The sequence below is a fragment of the Indicator indicator genome, chromosome 24 (assembly GCF_027791375.1).
Source record: "Indicator indicator isolate 239-I01 chromosome 24, UM_Iind_1.1, whole genome shotgun sequence".
NCBI lineage: Eukaryota > Metazoa > Chordata > Aves > Piciformes > Indicatoridae > Indicator > Indicator indicator.
The window spans coordinates 6,076,086-6,100,053 of record NC_072033.1 but is presented as its reverse complement, the minus strand read 5'-3'; the positions used below and the strand labels follow the sequence as shown (position 1 = coordinate 6,100,053).

The window sequence follows — 23,968 nt, the reverse complement described above, 5'->3', positions numbered from 1 at the left end:
GGTGCTGCGGGAGCTCCCCCGCGCGCCACCGCCCTTCGGCCCTCCCGGCCTTGGGGTGGCTGCCCGCCCTGGCATGGCGGGGTGGGCGTTTGGTGCCAGCCCAGAGCTGCTAGCCCTGGGCCGCGGGAATCGGCAGTGATGGGGGGTGCTGGAGGAGCCGTGTGCCGGCTACTCTTCCTCAGATGTGTCCCCGCGGGTGGGGAGAAGCAGCGGCAGCCGCTCAGGGTCGTGGCTGTGCTGAGAAGAGAGTTTCTAAAGACAACTGATGCTAGAGCCCTTGGCTGCCTGTTTAGCAGATCCCCGTGGTGTCTGGGCAACGTGTGTCTGCAGGTGGATATACACAGCGGGAGGGAGTGGGGGGTTCTATGTGCGGCTACAAAAAATTCTCTTTGCTTGATAGGATGTATCTGTGCAACGGTAGCTCTGCTAGCCTACTTTTTCTGTCATAAAGCACTTGCCTTCATTTCCTTATGGTTTTCAGAAGTGAAAGTCTGTGGTTATTGTTGTGCTTTAATACAAGCTAATAGAAATATTTTCGAAGACTGCTTATCTTCATTATTTATAAATACATGAGGATAATAAATATAATAAGGAAATTATTCTTGATTGCTTATAAGTTGTTAGTGAGTTATCATTGCATGTGGATTTGGGGGATCCTTGGAGCTATTTAATCCAAGGACTGACTAGTTTTGTGTGCTACTGAGAAGCTCTAATAATGACCTGTAAGCAGTAAACAGAATAATATGGATTTGTAGAAAGCATGTTATTGAAGTCCTAGTCAGGTAAGTAATTAATAACTCACTTTTATTTTAAAAAAAAGTTGCAAAATAGGGAAGAGTAATGTGAGTAAGCTTCCCTATGATAAATATTTAGCTTTGGTATAGAGTTTACCAGAAGGAAATCGAGTCAGAAGACAATGCCTGAATAGTAATTCAGTGCTCTAATAAGCTTGGAAGCTCTGTTCCTGATTTTTTTTTTTTTTTTTTTTTTTTTTTTTTTTGGTGGAGAAATTGTAGGCACTTGCAAATGAAAATACTGTAGCCAGGGTTTCTGCAGGTAACTGAGCACAACTGCAGTCCTCGAGAGGCACATTTAGCATCAGAGGTTTGATTTTATGCTTCCTCTTAAGTTTTTGACTGCCTGGAGAAGGAAAAAAAATCAGGAAAAAAAAACTGTAAGAAAATGTGTTGTTTTATTAGATTACAGCTGTTGATGCCAGACTTTGCCTAAGAACCTTGTGTGATTGCTAACAAGATTATTCCCGAGCCATAAATAAAAATACCATTATGTTTTGTTTGTAAGAGATAAACATTTCAGGTGATGGTTGACAGCTTCAGTGAAGAAGGACTCGCAATAACCAAAACCTGGGTATATAGGAGTGATCAAAGAGTTAAAAGAACAGCAGTACCGCTGAATCCATTTAACTGGCAAAGTGGTTTTAATTGGTTTGGTTGCTAGGGAATGGCTCCAGCATCATGTTTTTTTAGTGAATTTAGATATTGGACAAATAGCACACCTAAGCTTGCTTAAATAACACACCTGGTACTGGCTCCAGCCACCCTTAGAGCAGGTGTGCATTGCTTCTTGCTAACTAGTAGTCCCTTACTGTGCACTTCTGCTGTGTGCTTTGCACACTGCTTGGTGGTGGCTGCTGGGTGAGTTGAACTTACTACACCAATCCTCTATTCAGGGTCTGCAGTATGAACTTATTTTTTTAAAATAAGTTCATGTAAATATTCCTGGAAACAGCTTTCTAGAAGCAGGCTCGGAGCCCAATTAATTTTTATATTTTATAGAAGAATTAAGTTGTTATATGTTTGTACTTTTTCTGCTACAGAAAGTCGGCTGCTACTCTCTATTGTAATGGAATAAGTTAATTGTTTGACTGCAGGGAAGTTGCTCTGGGTTATGCATGGGACAGTTGTGCTAGGACTGGTGTTAACAAGGCTGGGAGTGCTGATGCATGCAAGCTGCTGTCAGTTACAGTTGTGCACACAGTGCCTGCTGCATCTTGCCGAGCAATACTGATCAATAGCATGTTAAAAATACCATCTGGGGGTAGATGACGCTGGTCATCTCTGTGCATCCTGCCTGTGCTGCCATGGAACTGACATGAATTACTGAGGGCAGTATTAAAAAGTCTTTCCTTGGTGTACAGCTACTTGGGAACAGACCTTGGCTCCATTCTTTTATAAATAGAATGAATGTACTGAAGTCTGGCTTTATCTCTTCAACATTTATAATGTGACTTAGTGTAATGTTCTGTGTTGCCACACAGGAGAATTAAGTTTGGCTCTATTCTCATTCCCTATACTAGCAGGAGTTAAGAACAGAAAGAGGCAGCTGGATCTAATTCAGGCTATGAAGGGAGTCAGGGACTTGTTAAACTGAACCGTAAACCATAGAAAATAAGAGGACCAGGCTTTCTCTAAAGCAGTCTGCAAGGAGGTTTCATAGGCTTAATAAAGTTCAGCTGAAGAGCATTTCGTAAATTGCTGATAGCACTTTAGTAAATACAAAACAGGAGTGACCAGACCTGCCAAGTTCATATGTGTAATCTGGGAGAAAATAAGAGGTATATCTAATTCTCATGGGAGTCACCACAGATTAAGTGTCTTTAATATTGGAGGATGGCCTGCAGAGGCACATAAAGCAGAGAACCATCTGTAGCACTCAGCTCAAAATGCACCATTGGAGAGGGTGCTGTATTCAAAGGGAAGGCAAATTGGGGCACTGCTGTGCAACTCTTTTGACTTTATCTATGAGTTGCAGATTAAACTTGTTGACAAAAATGGAGAGGGAACACTTAACGGAGACTTGATGTCGTATTTTTACCTTGAAGTTCACTGAAGACTAGGGGTTAAAAAAAAAAATCAATCTATATTTGACCACTGGCAATCCAGGCAAGAGACTCTTCTGTTGCTATTGTCAGCTATTTAAAGCTGGCTTTTAGATTTTACTGCATATATGTGGTTAGTTGTGGCATGTCTGTCTTTTATGAGTATATGCTCTAAGAAATAGGTTATTTTCTAAAATTGCTTTAATTTTCTTACCTAGTTATTGGTATGAGTTTTTGGCACATAATTACAGACTTTGAGTTGGTTCCCAGTAGTACTTACCCTGATAATAATAGGAACCTAACACATCAGAATAGTAAAAAAAAATCTCAATCGAGGAGGGCTCTGAGAAAGAGATAACAGGTTTGGTAGAGGATGCCTGTTGTACTTGACATGAAATTCTCTCCTTCATTCTCAGTATCCTCTCAAAGATAACTTATTAACTATAAATACACAAGTGTGGATAAAATAGCTGTGGAACAGCAGTTTGTGTACATCCCCAAGTGTGTTAAGTATTTTATAGAGAGATAAGCTGCTCTCTGAGCTGGGGACAACTTCTATTTTTAGATAAAGCAGAGTGAGAGAGGGGCAATAAAGAGTGAGGAAAAGACAGGCTGAGGGGAGGAGGCAGTGAGGTCATGAGGTTATTTCCATGCATTTGTTTAAAAGAAGTGAGAAAAAAGCAAGACTGGTGTATGCACAATGCTCTAAAGTGAGTGTAGTTATGAGCAGCTACACCAAGGGCAGCTTTCTAAAGGATAGAGGAAAAGTCAACAAATACTATTACTTCTAGAAACTACAGGCTAGGGCAGAAAGAAATCACATTAGCTTTTAGACCTTCAGAAAAATGTTTTTGATGAGAACATCTGTATTGTCAGGTTATTTTTTTTTTCTTTTTCTTGAATTGGAGTACATATGGAGTAATTTCTGCAGAGCAAAAGCCATTTCTGTCCCCCTTCCCCCATAATGCTGGTCCCCAGGAATATGTGCCTCCTAAACTAACCTTTGTTTTTTTTCCTCCCCTTTTGAAACAGATCCAGGTTTGCCTCTCAAGCTGCTTTTGACTGCTCTGGACAGTAGCAACACATTGAATCTGACATGATTCTTCCTGGTTGTGCTGCTGCAGATGGAATTTTGAGTACAAGGAATGAAAATTGATAGGACTTGTTGGTGTTTTTTCTGCTATAGCCTGGGAAATCTCTGAGCTGCAGCAGAGGTATTAAAGCTGTATCTGTAAATTTGGGAAGTTGAACTTTCCTCTTTCCCTATGCACTGAAACAAGTGTTAGGATATTTTAAATACTTTGTTTGTTTCTATGAAAACAGTTGATTTCACCTGCTTGTGAAACATACCAGTGAGAGTAGGAAGGAAGGCAGATTTTTCATTTCCTCCAAACCCTGTTAAGTGTACAATTTTGGAAAGCAGTCTTAATAAATATTGCATCACACTATTGCTACATATTGCTTGACTTACAGGAGAATTCAAAATGTATTTTTAAACTAATCATAGAAGCTGAGTATAATTTTTTTTCAGAGCAGTGATTTTGCTGTTGCATGAGAACTTTCTTAATCAAAGTTTATCTTGAAGAACAGATGCTGACAGAGATGATAATATGGCTATGAAATAATCTGCTGGAGGAAAAACTGTTTTCCTAAATGCCTTTAGGGACAGAATACCCAAAGTATTTCTTTGGATAAGCCGCACTGTGCTAGGTTCTTTCTACTCAGGCGTTTCTGGTCTTTACAAAAAGCGGATAGTCTCCCTTGTGTCATTTTTAATTGATTTTTTTCACTGCATTACAAGAGATCATTGGCACCAGTCCAGTAAAAGGCAAGCAGCAATAGGGAATTCATAAAAAAAGACTCATTGATCACTGGATCTGACAAAATAATTAGTACTTGATGTTTTCAATAGTTCTATACTGTTACTTACTTAGACATCCAAAAACAAGAGAAAATCCTCTTATACTAGAAGATCACTGAGCAAAAGCATGATTTCAAAAGTTCTTCATTGCTCTTGCTCATTTTTTTGGAATCTCCTTAAAGGAATTGCTGAGAATTTTTTATTGGCTCATTAGCAGGAGCAGTACCAGTTAGATGTGTCCTCTTTCCTAAACAAGTCAGCTTTGAGACATTGTATTGTCATAAGCAGTGCAAACCATTTTGGTGTGTCCATTCCCAAACATGTGCAGTAATGGGCCTTCAATGTCTTCATTAATAATAATGATATTAAAAAAATAAAAATCTTGGAAACCAAGAGAAATGCTGAAGGGATATCAACACTAACATCAAAGCTGTAGCAGACTTCAAACAGTATCATACTATAGTTCCAAGATCTGGGCAGCTCTGCACTCTAATGAAATGTGTAAGATAAATCAGTGTGTAACAAGCTTTCTGTCTGAGGATCCTTTTTGAATTTGCAAATGTGATGTTAACTCAGTAAATTTTACCACAGTCCTGATTAAAAAATATGGGTAGATGTGGGTTTTTTCTTCAACATCTGTGTTTTTGATGCAGTAAACAAATGTAATTTCAAAACATCCCAGAACCCTAAGGAAAAAGATAGCTTTTTTATATGTATCAAAGCAAGAGTTTGGTACCCTGCTACATCCTTGAACTTGCTGCCAAAGTTGAGTATAGAGTGAAATTTTATTAGAGTGAAACTTCATTGCCCACATTAGTAATGCCTTGTGAACTGTGAAGTTTTGAAGCTTTTGCTTCTAGCTGGCATTGGAAAAACACTCAATTGCTTTGTTGATTGTTTGTTTTTTTTTTTTTTTTTTTTTTCTTAAAGAGATTATTTCAAGCATATTGCTTTTCACTTCTTTGGAGAGAACCTTGCTGTTCCTAATGGGGGGCAGAGGTGTCAAGGTGTAAAAAAAAAAAATACTTGTTTCCCTCTCCCTTATAGGAGACCTGCAAACAAACAAACAAAAAGGAACAGAAGCCATTAACCTACCTTGTTCAGAGAGAACATTCAATCAGCACAATATGGCACGTCACAGTATTGTCCTTGGATTATTCATGATGACTGTTTTATCACTGTTGGATGGAAGTTCAGCTTTCCTGTTAAATCAGCGTCTGAAGGGAAGATTTCAAAGAGACCGTAGAAACATCCGTCCAAACATCATCCTTGTTCTTACTGATGATCAGGATGTAGAACTTGGTAAGAGCCCAACATAAAGATAATTGTAGCTAATGAGCATGCCACTGCTTTACCTTGAAGCTAGATTCTTCTTTCAAAATAATCTTTTTTTCCCAGTGTGAAAAATAGTCAGAAGAACAAGTAGCACAAGTTTAAACCTACTTTTATATGTAGGAAATGCTTTCTGTCTGCATGCAATTCAAGGACAGCAAAAATTAGTCTCAACTTCTAATGCCAAACTTCTTCTTTTTTTTTTTTTTTTCTGTGGAAATAGAAATTTCTGCCTATCTGTCTTCATCTAGACACCTAAACTATGCTTCTGGCAACTGCAAGGGTAACCTGGGAAGCAATGTGCCAAAGCAGTAGATTCATAACTGCTTGTTGCACCATGTAATTACTCAGATTTTTTTTTTTTTTGCATAATTGCAGACATTCATTACACGTACAATTTTAATTACTTAAATGTTACCTAACATAGCCATGCTATTCTTGGTATTGTCCATTTAGATGTGTAGTTAATTACTGACCAAAATCACTTAGTATGAAAAGGCTCTGCTGTGTTATTCAATGCTGTGTTAATTGCTGAAGAAAGGCAACAAAGATTAAATGCATGCTTTGCCTAATGATTTGGAATAATGAATTAACTGATGGAGTTTGGGTTTTGTTCTGTTACCTGAATAAGCTTATATTTACCAAATGTTGTCTGCAGTTAGAAGAAGCAATTAACATAAACTAGTTTATATTAATACCTTTGCATTAGAAATATAAAGCTTGGATCATGTGAAACACAAGAGCTTTGTGTATGTGTGGTCTGGTGAGGGCTTTTGACAGTTGGCTGCATCAGATTTCTAATATGGATAGGAAAAATTGGAAAATAGACCTCACAAAAGAAACAAAGCACAAAAGTTAATCAACTTGTGTTCCTTACATGCTTGATCATCTGGTTGAGAACTTAATCACAGCGATGTGGCAGTAGGCTTACAGATGCTTACTTTTTGTCACTCAGTGCATGTCTGCAGTATCACAGCTGTCACGTTCTTCTCAAAGGTGGAGAAGAAGTCTGCTATGGCAGTAAGCACACCGAATTCAAATGTAATTTAAGTTAAGAGGATCAGAAGATTTTGTTGGTGTTGTCACTTTTAAAATGGTTATTTGTATCACAAATAAAGCAGTTTCAATAATGCATGTCCAAAAGAACTTAAAGTACATTATCTTGCAGGCTCAGAAGGTGGTTCTGAAAAATTTATCATCTTCTATTTTCTGCTAGCCTGCTTGTTTCTGATGCAATTGTCGAAGTCCTTTGGGCAGTGTATTTCTCTTCTCTGATAATCTGATGCTTTCCAATTTCAAGCATAATGGGCATGTGTCCACACAAATTAGGATCTAACTAAGGAAAATCCATTTGATGAAGCTGAGATTTGATATTCATCATTTGGCACTAATGGCTTTGTGAGACCCAATATTTGTTTGAATTAATTTTTATTGTTGTCTGATGTCTGGTGAGCTGTCCAAGTTAATCAAAATTGCCATTTGAGGGGATTGTGGTTAATGCATTTAAGAAAGATGAAAACAGGATGTGAATTAGAAGTCAAAACTAAGGAGAACTTTGAAGTTATAAAGATGTAGCAGAGAAAACTCTGCCTAAGATTTTGTCTGTTTCTTAAAATATTGTGTAACTGATGGCGGTTGGTAGCTTTCAATGTTCTTATGTAGCTGCTTTTGAGGCAAAAAGGGAGGACACCAGCATCTCAAGTGGTCTGAACATCCTTTCCTGTATTTAAGATGGATCTAAGAATGCACCAGTAGCAGGTGGAGTTTACCATAAAGAGAATGCTGTCCCTTTAGGAAAGGAATACAACTTTTTTTTTTTCTTTTTAAATTTGCACTACTGTTAATCATGAGTTTTACTTGGGAAACCAAACCTCAGGCTTGTACTGCAAAAAGGAAAAGGCTGATGAAAGGATACAGAATCTCTGGGTCAAAGGAGAACGTGTGTAAATTGTGATGGATACAAATGGGAGAAGACAAATGAGAAGACCAAGAGCTACTGAAACATACACAATCAGTTGACTGTCTAATCATAAGAGCTGTACTGACAAGCAGAATGTCAAGAAGAGAAATATACTGACGAGGAGAAAGAATTAATTAGAAACAAAGACTTTTTTTTTTCCCATTAGAGTCATTTAAGTCCAAGTTAGTATAATGCTGATGTCCCCTGCGTGATGGACTCAGCATCTCCAGTTTAATTAGGTTTGCCTACCATATTGCTGGGGTTTAACAAACCAGCTTATTTCATTACCTCATAGCTGGAGAAAGATCAGATTGTTCAGAAGATACTTCAGCCACAATAGAAAAATCCGTGGGGTGATTTGTATGTTCCTCCATGTTCCTCTGAAAAGCTACGAAAGTGGCGTGAAAGATAATTTTTCTTGCTTATCGTACATGAAGATTAGGGCCTTAGAGCCTTGTTAAAATTAAATGTGAGGAGGGAAAAACAAGGAAATGAAGATAGGAAAAGGGTGTTTGAGGTTGAACTGGGATAAAAATAGAAGGCTTTAAGAGATATTTAATTAACATTCTGCAGTTCAGTTAACTTCTATATGGATACCACTTATTAAACTGTGCTTAAGTCACTCAGAACTTAAGTTCTTCAACAGCTGCAGCTCTCTAAACCTTACGTAAATGATGACCTCTGTCATAACTAATGAGAAGGTCCATGTTATTTCCTAAACAACTGGTGTTTTTTCTCCATTAATGTTAGTCAAAATATTAGCCTTATCTCTAAAGTGAACTGTAAAGCTACACTAGGGAAAGTTATGGATATCACTCAAATTTCAAGAGCAATTTCAGCCTAGGCTCTGCTTCACTTTGTTCAGTCAGAAGCCTGAATGCATCAAATCGATTTAATGTTCAGATATTCACAGTAGTCCAATGGATGTATTTTAAAATAGCTTAGAAATTTCATGTTTAACTTCTAAGTAATTTTTACTCATTATCCATGGTTTTAGGCCAATAACAGAACATTCTCTAAATTCAATACTGACACACCAAAGCATGAATTTCTTTGGTACATCCACTAACGAAACCCCAGATGGTTTTCTAGCTCAAAAGGTGATTTGGTGAGGTTCCAGTTGCTGATTAACCATAACTCATCTTCTGCCACAAAAAGATCAATTTCTTCTTTTTCTCACAATTCTGTATTTGTATTGGAGGCAAGCTGAAGAAAATAAGTTTTGGTTGGCTGGTTTGATGCTGTTTAAAATATTTAAAGCTGGCCTATTTAAGACTGTATAGAAGAGTATGCTGGATTTTTACCTTCCACTGATCTGTCACTCTGTATTAGTTCCCAAGCTGGGGAAGCAGATTAGATCATATGTTTTTGTATTAAAGACTGTTGATATATAGGGCCTTGTCATTACAGCAGTTTTATTAAAGGAGGTTACTGTCCCCAAGGGGAGTCTTAACATGTACTGTTATTTATGCACAGATGCCTCTGTCATTTAAAGGGACTGTTAAATTGTATTTTAATATTGGGATGACAAAGCATTCTTTCGATCTGCCTGTTTATGCTTGGGCTAGCTTATAAGACAACACAGAGGAAATGTTCAGTTTGCAGACTCACCTAATTTATAATTGTCTGATAGAATTGTTAGCTGTTTTGTTAGTGCCTTTGAGCACTAACACTTACCCGCAGTTATGGAAACAGAAAAGCTTGCTTTCTGCAGATAGTTCCTTTGGATATGTGAAGTTGTAAAGGAGGCAGTGCAATAACCTGCCTTGGCTCTTGTCACAAAGTGATGTGATGGATGTGCTCTGACCTGAGAAATGCACAAACAGATTTTTTTTTCTTTTTAATATTTATTTCAATGAAATTATTTCAAGAAAACTAATATTACAGCAGTTTTTAGGTTAAATGATCTATAGTAGCAGTTAACCTTCCTTCATGGTGCTAAAGAGTCAGATTTCCTATGTGGCTTATGACCATTTTCCCTTTAGGTTTTGACTCCTGGCTGTATCAATGTGCCCTATATTAAATCAACTTGCTGTTGCAATTTCATAATGAAATCTCTGCCTAAAGAGCTTAGAAGAAACCTAAACCTGTTATTGACAGAAATAACATAGAGTTTGTGCCAGATGTTTGCAGGATGCGTTGATTAAAGCTGAACTATTAATCCAGCTCAATCTTGGATAGGTTAGTCCAAACCCTACTCCAGCAGGAGCCCATCTTCATACTGTCTGTTGGCATTCCCTGCTCATGAAAAGAATGGCGGGCTGGTGATGGAAAGGTTTCCTTTCCTTTGCAAAGTCATGCTGATGATGTTCTATGGAAAATGAAAAGTCTTCTCTGGGTCAAGTATAATTCACTCTGCAGGGAAACTAAATGTGTTGGTTTTTTTCTTCTTATATCTGGTGTTTCTGTGTGTTGGAAGAACTCCCACATGGATCCAGGTTTAGCTAGGTGGATGTCTATGGTTAAGATTCAGTCTTTGTCCAGACCCTTGTCTCACATTTGAAACAGAGTAACTGTTCGGCAGCAGTGTGGCATTCAGTAATTGCTGGCAAAAATACTTCTACTCCTGCTGCCCCAATTCATCCAAGTCCCTGCCAGTTGAATTTGCTCATTTGTTTTTAGGTTGAGAGTTACAAGCTATCTGTCATCTAGAAACCTGATTGTACCAAACCTAGCCTGAGAAAATTTAGAGAGTTTCAGGTAATGCCATTATCAGAATGGATCAAGAGGATAAAGAGTTATCAGGCTGATTATAGAAATTCTTATGAGACCTTTACTTTGTCTTTGGCTCAGTGAAAGTTACAGAAATTGATATCTACTAGTACCTCACATGAGGGAAAAGAGTATTCTATCTAGAGAACAACTCTGGCAATGCTTGAGTAAGGGGTTGGACTAAATAATCTCCATGCATCCCTTCCAAGCTCAGTGGTTCTGTGATTCTGTAATTACAACTCTCAACCTTTTGCAGAAGGTTGGCACAAAAGGCAGCATGGCAGGTATCATCTGAAACCAAGGATTAAATAATGCTTAAGGAGTATGCAAACTTTGGTCAGGGATGCTGCACAAAGTGAATCTCCCCCTCAGGCCACATTGTCAGCTTCATTCATGCTGGTTCTTGCCTTCAGCTACTGGAACAGTGCTAATGACTCCAGAAAGGCTGCACAGATGGTGCAGATAGTTATAGTGGTGAATCTTGAGCTTAGAGAAATTAAATAAGCATTATGATCTATGTCAACAGCTTTGATTCAAATCTTAACTTAGGAGTTCAGTATTTGATCCTTTCTACAACAGGAGGAGGACTTCACTAGAGGAGGGAGAATAATCTTTTTGGATTTGGCTTCACTATGAGATTCCAGTGCCCTTACTACCTGTGCTTTATTCTGGTCTCTGATGTGACATGTGAGCTGTTAGCTCTTGTGACTGAAACAAGGCAAATAACTCTGACATGGTTTTGTCCTTCTAGGTTCCATGCAAGTGATGAATAAAACAAGACGGATCATGGAACACGGAGGGGCTCATTTCATCAATGCCTTTGTGACAACACCCATGTGCTGCCCATCTCGTTCCTCTATCCTTACAGGGAAGTATGTCCACAACCACAACACTTACACTAACAATGAGAACTGTTCTTCTCCGTCCTGGCAGGCTCAGCATGAAATCCGCACCTTTGCAGTGTACCTCAACAACACAGGGTACAGGACAGGTAAGATCCAGGCTGGCTCCATGTGAATACAGAGGCTAATGTACATCATATTTTAATTTCTTCTTGTAGTGGACTGCAGCAGTGCAGAATGCCACAGCTTCAGTTTTGTGTGTAGGTTTAGCTTTAGCTTCCTTGTACTTATATTTAAGGAAATGAAAAACAAACAAACAAAAAGCCAAACAAACAAAAAACCCCAAACCAACACAACAAAAAACTCACCACACAGGCAAAACCAAACCGAACAAACAAAACCAACCAAAAAGTCTAAACAAAAATCAACAAACAGAACCCCCAAACAAACAAAAATTCACAACCAAACAAAAAGCTTTCAGAAGCTGGAAAGGGTAAAGTAACACACATGCTTGACCTTGAAGGCACAGCACACAGAATATGCCCTGCAATTACCTGAAGTGCACAGAACAGACAAGAAAGGAATTAGTGATCTGAAGTTTTTATCAAACAGATACATGAATCAAACTTAAGAGTACAAGAGAAGGGACTGTTTCTTCTGTGCTTTAGGGCAGAGCTGGCAGCTGGATTGGTTTCTCCAGACAGTCCATTCCCAGAAAAGGTGTTCTGGATAAATAATGAATAAGGAATAATTAGCAAGATCAAATGTACTCCTGAGAAACAAATGATTCTTTCTGCCTGCAGTGCTCTGTAGGAAAAGATACTCTGTAGAAAGGCTTTCAGAAATGATGCATTCTTGCATTCTCCAGACATTAGGTCCATGCCTGTTAGGGTTGGTTTGTGACTTTTCTTGCTAATGCTCTCTGTCATGATGAGAAACAGAAATAAACCTGGTCCTATTTGTGTTATTTATAGTATACATACTATAGCATTGTAATATAGTTATTTATAATACACTTTGAATTTATAGTATTTGAGGCTTCTAAAACCTAGTATAGATCTTGAATAATAACTGTAACACAATCATTATTATCTTTCTAACTGTTCATATGAGTTTTACATGTTATTGTGGCAAAGTCCTGGTCTTAAATAGGTAATTTCCGTGTTTTGTTTTTCTAAAATAAAGACCTGAATTAATTTGGAAAGAAATAAATTAAGGGAAGTGCACAGACCTTATTAATTGGTTGCTGTTTCCCTTGATTTGTCATTCCTGGCACTAATACCAATGACAATATGAATGCCACACCAAGGTTTAATGCTTTATTCTTCATAGCTTGTTTTGTGCTTAGCTATGGTTGTCTACTGTAGTAATTTTTATGTTTAGTGACTGTATTTTGAGCATCTGCAATTGCTGCTAACTTGCACTTCTGTTGCATGTGTCCTGGTGTTCGTATGTCTTACAATTTCACATTAACTTAGTGCTTCACATTAACTTACTGCTTCAATTTGGACTCAAGATCTTAGTGAATCTATATTACATTTGCAGTCTGCCTCTCTTACTTTGCAAACTAAATTTACTGGAACACACAGAAATAGTACTTTTACAAGTGCAAAGCCATCTTCAGGTGTAAACGACATTAAATGTGATATCGTAGTATACAAATTCAAATGGAAATTGCCATCATTGGAGGCTGGTGTTCACTTCTGATCTCCAGTTCAAGTCTTGAATTATGCACTAGGAAAGGTACCAGCAGTAAGAAGGTTGTTAGTTTTTGTGCATTTTGTGGGGTTGTTCTGTTTTTAAGAAGGAGAAGAAAGAGGCCATGAGAGATAAAGCCTTTTGAGGCTTTCTTTTATATTTAAGTTCACAACCTTGGAGTAGGAAAGGTATTTTTTTTGGAAAGGAGTTTGTTTTTTTTTTTTTCCTCATTCCCAAGTCTGGTCTTCTCTCCCTGTGTTTTTCATCTATTCTCTTTTTTTAAACTTGAAGGAAGAAATTGTAATCACCTACTCCACCTAACCTTCCCTCTGTTTTTCCTTTTTTTGCCACTTGTTTCACATCTCCTTGCCCTCATCTCTGTCCATTGTGAGCTCCCTGTGTTTTGTTCTGTTTCAAAAGATTCTGCTGGGGACCATTCTTTCTGCACTTTTCCAATGCTGGTAGCATTTGTGGTTTGTATCTATACAGACTTTGACTGCTGCTGACACCTTTGGGAAATGTTCTGGGTATGGGGGCAGGAAGGAGTAGTGTGGTGCAGGTTTCTCTTGCACAAGTTGCAAGTGAAAAATAAGAAAGGAGATGGAAAAGGTGTGACCTTCCTATAATTGTTTCTGAGTTTCAGCCTTGGTTGTCAGTTTTATTTTTCAACTTTGACACTTTAAAAATTTTTAAGAACTTGGTTAGGCATAAGACTTGGCAGAATATTGATGAAAGGAAGAGGCTAAGCTCAAGAGAAGTTCATTCTTCAGCTTTGCCAGTCAGGATTTTGACCAATGTGCATAGGGATCACTGTCACTTCATGTGCATCAATTAAATAAGTATCATGGCAGTGCAAAGGATGGGTTTTCCTTCTACAATGGGAACCAGTAAGGCAGTAGGTATAACAGGTATCTCTTCACCTGCATTAGCCTGTCTCACAATCTAATAAATGCTGGTGTCATGAGTAGAGACTGAAATGCTGTGTCCTCATTACAGAGCCACTACATGTAGACAAGTTTCCAGTCTCAGTATTCTAAGCAATTGGTCTGATTTCAAAGAGCTTGTCCCATCATTACCCTATTGCTTATTGTGTCTCTGAAAACACACACACACTTCTTTTGGTGACACAGCCTTTAAAATGCACAGTGCATTGTTGCGTGCTTTGGTCCTGCAGAAACGAACAGCAAGATTTTTTTGCTGGAATGCAGATTTAAACTTTCCTTTAGACATTACTTAATGAGAAAAAACTTCTCTTTTCCATTTGCTTGGCTGGCTGAATGATTATGTCTTAGAATTGGTGACTGATTCCAGAATATTTTGTCAGCCTTATCTGCAGTCAGGAAATGAAAAGACATGTTTATCTTATTAGATTCAACAGAATTTGGGATGGTGGGCCAAATTCAGCCTGGCAGAAGGGCACTTTTGCCTCAGTGAATCTTCTGAGAGAATTCTGTTAATTTATGTTAGGGCTTAATGTGGCTCAGTATGCAGCAGATGCAGTACACATTTTGGCTGACTTACTGTCCTGGTTCCTGTTGGGGAGTACCCTGTAGCACAGCTAACCTGAGTCAGTTAAATGAACCTTGTAACAAAGGGAAAAGCTGCTACTTCTATGGTATCGTGTCAGCATCTCACTCTAATGGTACATCCATACTTGAATTATGCAGAGAATTAATAAATGTGATTTCTCACCAGTTTTGCATTTTGAATCTAGAGAAAAGTCATTGTGGGAGGTCCATCTCTGCCATTATAAAAAATTTCTTGGGAATAAAAGTAATAATTGTTAGCGCTTTCAAGGGGCTTTACAATAATTAACTAATGAATTCATTAAAATTCAGTGGTAATCTTCCATTTCCTTCCATTAATATTAGACTAAGACGATACAGTGGCTGACTGCATTCAAATAATTATTTTGCACTTCACTAAGTCTTTGACATTTTAAAGTGATTTTAATATTAAATTGTGAGAAAAAAGAAGAAAGACTATTGGTTTATTGAAGGAGGAATGAACCTGTGAAGTGTGATCAGATTTTAGTATCTAGGTATATGCAGGAGAAACACTTAGATTACCAGTTCCCTGCTGTAGAATTTGCTCTCCACAATAGTTGCTGATTGCTATTTTCTTATAACAGAAATACTTACAAACTAAAATGAAGTTGATCTCTGTGTATAATCACTTACTAGGGAATAATTGGTGACCTACAGAGTCAAAGGGTAGGCAGAAGTAGAGACAGAAGAGTGAACTACTTTCTACAAGGTCATATGCAGGTGAAGAACAAGATTAAGGAGATGGAAGTTTTGATTCATACTCCAGTACCCTGACCACTATGCCATGCTGCATTGCTCTAAAGTGTTACCTGCATAAAAAGAAAACAGATTATTCAAGTCAGACTAATGCTCTGTGTGCAGGACAGATAGCTTGTACAGCTGATGAAGAATTGAAGGCCATTTATAAAAATAATAGCCAAGTGATTTAAGAGTCAGACTTAATTTTTAGAAGTGATTTGCACGATCAGAAACTGAAGTGTTATAATATTCATCTCCAAGACATCTAGGTGACTTTTCAAAACTGGCTATCGTGCTTCTGAATTATTTATCTGGAAGGTAAATTAGTTCCCTTAGAGCTTTTGCTCTCTACATAGAAACATTATCTTAGCAAGGTCTGTCAAATTACATGTTGAGATGGTTGGAGACCATTAAACTTGAAAATGGTGTGGAAGAAAGATTCAGCATAGTGGCTGTATCAGGATAGCTGCTATTGCAAAAGGAAACAGAGGATCTGTGCTGGAAAGGACATAAGAGGAGTCCTCACACATAGCCCAAACACACGAAGTGTCCATATTACTACTTACAGTGGGCTTGGCCCATGGTGGTTAATTACTGAGTTGAAATATCCTGCAAATGTCATTTTCAAAGAGAAGAGAGTTCTGGATTTTCTGCCTCCTGTGTTAAAGATTTTTTTTTTTTTCCCCTCCTAGATCTAACCAGTTTTATATTGTAAGTTTTTCAAGTAAAACATGCATTTGTCTTTTCCCTCTGTTTCTATGAATTGAGTTTTAAGCATTAGTAGTTTCACTTTAAACACACTCTAATGTATGATAACTTAATGAGAACACATTTAGTAGAGCTTCATCTCCTGAGGATTATGCAGAAGTTTTAGAAGTGAAACTTACCTATGCAGATACTGTTTCATCACCTGTCTTCTGCATGTAGGTTCATGTTTTTTAATGCATGTTTTAACTGTCCTGAAGAGAGCTGTGTATACAGCTCTGTGAATAATTCACTGAATAAAATCCACAAGATGCCCTGTAATCCAATAAAACTTTCCCAGCAGTCTGAGATGAAAGCATCCACAGCCAGAGAAATATACCAATGTCTGTGGTTCCTTTATTTCCCATCATACTTTGTTTCCTTCTTACCCTTTCTCATTTCTTCCCCTAAATCTGTCTTTTTATAGCATAAAATGTTCAAGATTATGTGAAACACCTCATCTTTTCCTTTCCTCCCACTATAATGTACTTTTATGATAAGTTGCCATTTCTAGTATTTAAAGTGTAATGGCTTTGTCACACTGATTTATTGTTTTAAGCAAGAAGTAATTCATAGCTTGGTATTTCTTCAGAGATAGGATTATCACTTCCCAGCATTCAAACCAGCTAAAAGCTACATAAAATATTTGCACATTATGGAGATATTTTTGCAATCTTTGCTAGTTTAGCTTGTTTAGGATGGCAATGTCAAAGAACCCATGGGCTTATTAAGTTTTTCATCATGCAGTGCTGTTTGTGGTCAATATTAGGAAGCTTATCAGCCAGAGAAGAGGTTCCCTCTAGTTTGAAGTCTTTTTGTTTTATCCAGATAGCAATTTAAGCCCTATGGCATCTTGTTGCATTGTTTTTTCTTTGCTTTTCTACAATGCTGGGGTTTTGCAGAAATCTTTCAAAATAATTAGGTTTTGATTTAGTAGTGTAATTTACTTAGTACAGCTTTCCTAAGCCATCTTTCCTATATCCCCAAGGTGTGAGTGTTCTGTGTGACCCTTATGGTTATATGCCTTGTACAGCAGGGGCACACAACTTAGTGGGCACTGGACTAGCTTAGTGATATGGAAGTTCAAAGCTAGAACAACAAGCTGTGTGCTGTCTTTTAATGGATGAACAGTATGATTTCAAAGACTTGCCAGTGCCTACAGTAAAAACTCTGCAGACAGATTCTAATTCCACTTTCTGGAAGCTGAATTTGATTTCTTCTTTTTCAATGAATATCTTGTTGAAAGAAATTCAGTGCTTTTATCGAACCAGGGTTGGACTTTCCTCCTAATTGGATTCAGTAAGACTTTTTTGTCTTACTACTGCTTTTAGTAATGCTCTTCCAAGTTTATTGCTGGGAGGAAAAAATGATTTGTTAAAATACAGCAAGTATTTCTTCTTGCACAGCATATCTCAGTAGCTTCCTGACACTCAGCGGTTGGGTTTTCTTCAAATCCTGTAGACAAAATGGTTGTAAATGAAATTCTTTTGGAGTTGGCCTAAATAGCATGGTGCAGACTTGGGTGTTTTAGTAAAGATTCAACATTCAGCTAGATAAGGTTTTGCTTAGGCTGTTTGTTATTAAAGAAGGTCTGACAATCCAGTCTCAGGGAGGTTCTTGCTTTATGTATGGAGGAGGAAATGTTGCATATGGTGAGAGGAGGATAAATCTAAAGGTTCTTCTGCTAGTGTGATGCATAAAAGAGAGAAGTGATACCTATGGGAAATTTTTTATAAAATGCTTGTGGTGGTTTTGATGTTTGGAAACCTTCTGTGGAAAACTTGAATGGGCAGGATTGACCATCAAGAAATATGACCAGACTGACCAACCATAGTGAGCTGTGCTATGGAGCGGTGATTTACACCAGGTAGCCAGCCAGCACTCCTGCTCTCTCTCGTGCTGCCCAGTGTAGGAAGGGATGCTATGGTGAGACAGTAAGTCATCTTGCTCTGAATTGTAATGAAGATTGATTAGGTGAATATGGACATGTCTAGATTTTTTTTTTCCACTTTCAGACTATGTGTGTGAGAGGGCAGTTCTGAAGCTTTGCAATTCTAGTTCTGTTTAAACTCTTGGAAGCTGTGATGTAGGCATTAGTGGAAGGGGGCTTTTGCCCTAGTTCCATTGGGAATTTGCTCACCTGAGAAGGACAAGCAAACCTTGGCTCTGCATCAGCATTCTTCAGTTTGATTCCTTTTTGGCCATTTCAAAATATTTAGTTTGAGCCCTTTTGTTTCATTTGGCTTCGTCTGCCTCCCTTCAGCCAGTTCCCCTGATTCATTAAATACATCTTGGCACCAATCCTTGGCCACAACTGAGGAATGTGCAATGCAAATTCAGGAAGAGGAACAAAGGTGTCATAAAGATTACTGTGCATTGCCTTTGTCCTGCTAGATATCAGACTAGTCCCCTGACATAACAAGAAAGCCTGCAAGCTATTCTGACTGCCACAGTTACCAGTCACTGTACAACTTTTGGTTTGCAAGTACTGTTTCATGAATTGTAACAATAATTTTTATTCCAGTTGCAGAGAAGTGTTGTGCATGTAGAGGCTCTTGCCGTTAGTTCTGGTCCCTTTATGTCCCTGTGATGGAGGATGGAGCATGTAATCTTTAAGAAAATGGTGTGGTATCACTGTACTATGGGTTAGAGATAAACTGAGCCCTCATGTGTGATAGAATAAAGTAAAAAGTGTGTATACACCTGTACTTCTCTCCTTAGTGGAACTGGTTAACTGCTTCAGTGAATTCATCGTTTCAAGGGCTGTTGCAGGTGTACAAAAGAAAAAGCAAGAAAAGTGCTTGGAGCCCATTCTTCCATAGCATCCTGAAACTGGTGCAACTAAAGTTATCTGAGAACAAAATACGGTCTTAAGCCCTTCTTTTTCTGTTCACAAATACTCTGACATTTAGGAACTCACTGTGTGTTTCATGCAAGCCATTAGGTTTACTGCAGTTACAGAGGTATTAATACCAATGCTGTCTCTTCCAATCTTTGCAGCAGAACCATATTCATTATCACTAGAGCTGTCAGCTGGGACCATTTTGTTCAAGAGATTTCGGCACTTAAGAGCTGCAGATTTTTTTGAAAAACCTGGTCAGTTATTTTGGTACCTAAGGAGAACTGACCTGACCTTTCTCAAGAAATCTTTTCCCTGGAACTACATTTAAGACTAAATTACAGGATTTTTATCTCAGAACTCCCATACTTCTGCTGTAAATCCATTAATTTCCCTGTGTTCCATTGTACATTGTCAGTTTAAGAGTATATTTGGCTGTGATGTGAACGCAAAGCTGAGTTGACCTTTGAGCTTACTTCTTGTTACAGGCATGCTTAGCCGTGCTGAAAATGCTTTCTCATCTGCTTTCCTCTCATTGTCTTATAGAAGACAAAATGTACTGGAAGTACCTTTGCTAGGTGCACAGAAGAAATAATATCAGAAATGCCCCCTCCTTCTCCAAGTCAAAAACTAAGGGATTGCTCCTGTGTAGCCAATTGTTCAACTTTGGCCCAAGGAAGATTTGGGATTAGATACAGCAGTGAAAGATTTTGGACAGGTGAACAAATCCCTTTGGGAAACTAAGACCTGCAGCTCAGAAGCTACATTATTATCTGGGAAGTTGACTGCTGGACTGTGTCAGAAAAACAGTGCTTTAAATACATCATTAGGATACTCAATGCACAACATTCAGGTTTAAATGTAGAGGGTTAATAGCTCACAACGTGGGTTTGACTTCCCAGGCTTGGTGGTAAGTGCAGTTTGATGGGGTGCTAATAGGCAAATAGAGCCCAGTAGCATGAGGAATATGGAGAGAAGACACCAGGAGGTATATATGGTATAAATATTGAATAACTAAAAGCTGAGTTTTACTTATTGTCAGCTTCAGGATTTTTATTATGAGAGCATGAATATTTACAAGAATACTCCTAAATTACAAAATACTGGAATCTTGTGCATTCAGCTGAAGATGTGCCTCTTAGGTCACCTAGTCCATCATAGGCTAATTCAGGTTGCAAGGGACCTTGCGAGATCCCTTTTGCACCACCTGTGTGAAGCCTGCCCCAGGCCATGTTGCAAAGGTCTTTATCCAGTCTAGTCTTGACAAACACCAAAGACTGGAACTGCACAGTGTTTCTGAGCAACTTCTTCCACTCTTGACTTTCTGAAAAAGCTTTTCTTCGTATCTAGGCTGAATCTCACTTGTTTCAGTCTATGCTGGCCCTTTCTTGTCTTCCCACTGTGCTCCACCATAAGGAGCATGGCTTTGTCTTCTCAATAATTTCCTGGCAGGTGAGATGTTATTACATCCCCTGATGTTGCTCCATGGAGTATATTTTTCTAGTGCACAGACTGACTTTGCTTTACATAAAGCAAGAGCTTTATCTTGTACTGCTTCCTAACAGAATATAACACATCACTGTCAGGAAATTATTACCAGTACTCTTTTCATACGTTCCTTCGTTGATTTCCTTCTTTCTTTAGTTAAAATGAATGTGAATGCTCTGATCATACTGTTAAACAGGCTGTTAATGGAATGTGTGAGTGGTCTTAGCCAGTAGTTGGAAACAAATGAGTCTAAATAGATAAGTAACTATGGTCACAGCTAGAGCTGCCAAATCAATGAAACTGAATGAAAGAGTGTGTGAAAATCTGCTCTGGCAAATTTTACACCACTGAATCCCTCTTGACTTTTGTTGCATTTCTGTTTCTAGTTTTATAACTGAAAAAGGTCTTTTAGATTCAACTCCCAGTGTTGGGCAGCCTGTATGGACTAAAAAATGGATGAACGATCCCCTGCATCATTTCATTGATGTGTCATCAATTACCCTAGTTTTCAGTTTAATGCAGAGGTTTGTGGATATCCTTTGTAGATGTATTTAGTGAAGTATTTTAGTAGGAGGAAAAGAATTCATGTTTTTCAGAAAGGGGAGGGAAAATCAAACCCCAACTTTTGCAGTTTGGTAGATGATGTAGGCTGATGATAGAAGTTGCTTGAATACAGACAGTGGAGGTAAGCGATGCCTTGATGCCTCTTTTTTGGATTTTACTTTTACCACCATGTTTGACAATGTGCTAGATCTGCTTTGTGAGGAATGAACTATGGCCTTGGCATATCTGTGGTTGTGGTACATTCAGAGCAGACCTTTGTATTAATTGATAGCATAGGGAAAATTCTTTTGTATGCAATTGTTTTTTTGCCTTGAAGGAAGAGTTTAAAAAAAAAAAAACACACAACTTCTTGTAAAAATTCCACTCTATACCAAAGAATTTTCCAGGTGCTTACCATTGAAGGGTGAGACTCTGAGAAAAGAGCCATAGAAGGTTATGAACCCCTGTGGAAGTGGTGACAGTATACAAAGGCCTCAGCTCTTCCATATCCTGTTTTATGTAGTCTTAGGAGAAACAATGTTGTATAACATTTAAAGCAAAGGAAACTCATATTCTTAAGGCATGTATTAAAAGCAACCACTTGGAAGGATTTTAATGATGACTTTTTAGACTGGCTGGAGGACCATGGCTGAGCATATCAAACAGCAGCTCTGCGAATGTTTATTAATTACATCTTGGAGTGGTTTGAAATTGGATGTAGCAGAGGCATGTGTACTCTAGTGAACAGCTGTCTCTGGTGGTGAACTAATCTGATGAGGGAAAAAATTGTGTTAGAGAGAATCTTTACAATCCAAAATCACAATCCTTCATCAGCATCAAGAGTGCTTTAGTGTAACCCGGTATTTTGTACTGCAGAGGGATGATACTTAATGATTTTTCGAATAACAAAACTCTAAATGGCTGAGAATGAGGAGGGAGAGGAAAAGATGTGAAATGGAAGATAGGAAACAGTGGAGAAAATTATTTAAAGCACTTTGACATCCATGAAAGATTATAAAGACATCCTGAATGTACAATGGGGGGTACGCAGAAGGTGCGGGAAGGAACTTCCACCAGCCTTTCCTTTAACGCCTCTGCAGAATAACAATGAGAGGATTCTTTACAGAATGTCTCTTTCCTGAGTTCTTCAGCTGGCTCAGCCAAAAGTTTTAGGAACAGGTCGGTTCCTGTGAGCAGAAATGCCAAATATATCTCTGTTTGGCTATAACATTTTGCATGGGAGACAAATAGCTCTGTTCTGCCTTGTGCGTACCTGCTGCTGCAGGCAGTGCTGAGTGCCAGTCACTATGGGAGTGCTAGAGTGAAAGCAGCACTGGGCATGTCCTGTGCTTTGGAGAGTGTGTGCTCTTCTCACAGAAATCTAATGCTTTTCATTTTCCTTAACCATACTCTGGAAAATGATTTGTCTGTACACTTGTGGCTTCCAGAGCAAGGCCTAGCACATAGCTCTTCTGGGAGGGTGACACAAATGCCTGCCCTGTGCTCTGTAAGAATCCTTATGTTCATTCTCCACTTGCTCTGCCAAACAGGTGGCTGCTTCACTTCTATGCAGTAAGTTTAAAACATCATCATATTTATGGTCCTCATTTGTCATAATTTCTCCCAGGCCAGCCTTCATATTAGTGACTTCACTGCTTCTGCCAGTTCCTTAGGTGGAGATGGCTTAAGTGGGTGTAACCTAAATGAAAAATGTGGCTAAATTGGGTGATTCAGAAGAGGATGAGGTAATGTGGCAACTGGCACTGCTTTAAGCATTCTTAGTTTAGTTCATCTGACTCTGAATGTATCAGGCAGTAAAGAAAATATAATGGTAATTGTGGTAGAGTTTCTCTCACAGGTAGTCAGGTTATAAATCAAAAGGTCTGCGTTATGGAACTCTGAAATAAACACAGGCAAACTTAGAACTTAGAATGAAGAGACAAAAAGCAAAGAATATAGTTAAAGATGGTGTCTTTGAAGTATTGCTGTTACACATTTTTACTATGTTTCTGCTTTCTCTGCCCCTAGCTTTCTTTGGAAAGTATCTTAATGAATACAATGGCTCCTATGTGCCTCCTGGTTGGAAAGAATGGGTTGGATTGCTTAAAAACTCTCGATTTTACAACTACACACTCTGTAGAAATGGAGTGAAGGAGAAGCATGGATATGACTACTCCAGGGTAAGGCCCAGTTACTGACTTCTATCTTTTTTTTAACATTTGGACATGACTTGGAGAAAGCTGCTCTTTGTGGTTTCTGTCCAACTAAAGAATTCTTTTCATACTTGAAAGCTGCCATGTGTAACATTAGCTACACCCCAACAGGCATCGTGTTTGGGCTTCTCCTTATCGTCCGTTCTGGGAGGGTCATGTTACTGAAAACATTGTTAGCAGCAGTGGAAACAAACAGAATGTCCTGAGACTAGATTGTGTGTTATGAGCTGAAGATATGAAAATGGATTTAAATGCTGCATGATAACTTTTTCTGTGCTTTGTACTTTAATTATTGTGTGCTGAATCTGATTGTCATCTATTCCCCTGGTATAGGACTGGCTCCAGTGGAGTTACACAAAAGTAAATGAGATAAGAATCCAGTTCCCTCCAGCTAGACCTATCTTTTATGTTAGTTTAAGGAACTTGTTTCACAGCCATAATATGATGGAGTTCATAGTATCTTGGTATATCTTATGGCAATTCTGAATGAGTGGAAATTTAACTATTAAGTTTGTATCTCTGTGCATTGTTATAGGCAGATATATTTCCTAATGTCCTTGCAAGGATGTTTTACCCTGGCCAAACTTATAAAAATGCTTGATAGTCATTGTC

General features: G+C 38.4%; 1 protein-coding gene across 5 annotated transcripts in view; it reads left to right on the top strand.

The window, feature by feature from the left end:
- The first annotated feature begins 5,827 nt into the window (after positions 1 to 5,827).
- The window catches only part of SULF2 (sulfatase 2), a 58,857-nt gene continuing 40,716 nt past the window's right edge, over positions 5,828 to 23,968 (top strand). For all 5 annotated transcript variants that reach the window (XM_054391798.1, XM_054391799.1, XM_054391797.1 and 2 more), the window contains exons 1-3: positions 5,828 to 6,002; positions 11,456 to 11,695; positions 23,172 to 23,323. In XM_054391798.1, the coding sequence (XP_054247773.1) occupies positions 5,828 to 6,002; positions 11,456 to 11,695; positions 23,172 to 23,323 (567 nt within the window). The remainder of the gene's footprint in view (positions 6,003 to 11,455; positions 11,696 to 23,171; positions 23,324 to 23,968) is intronic.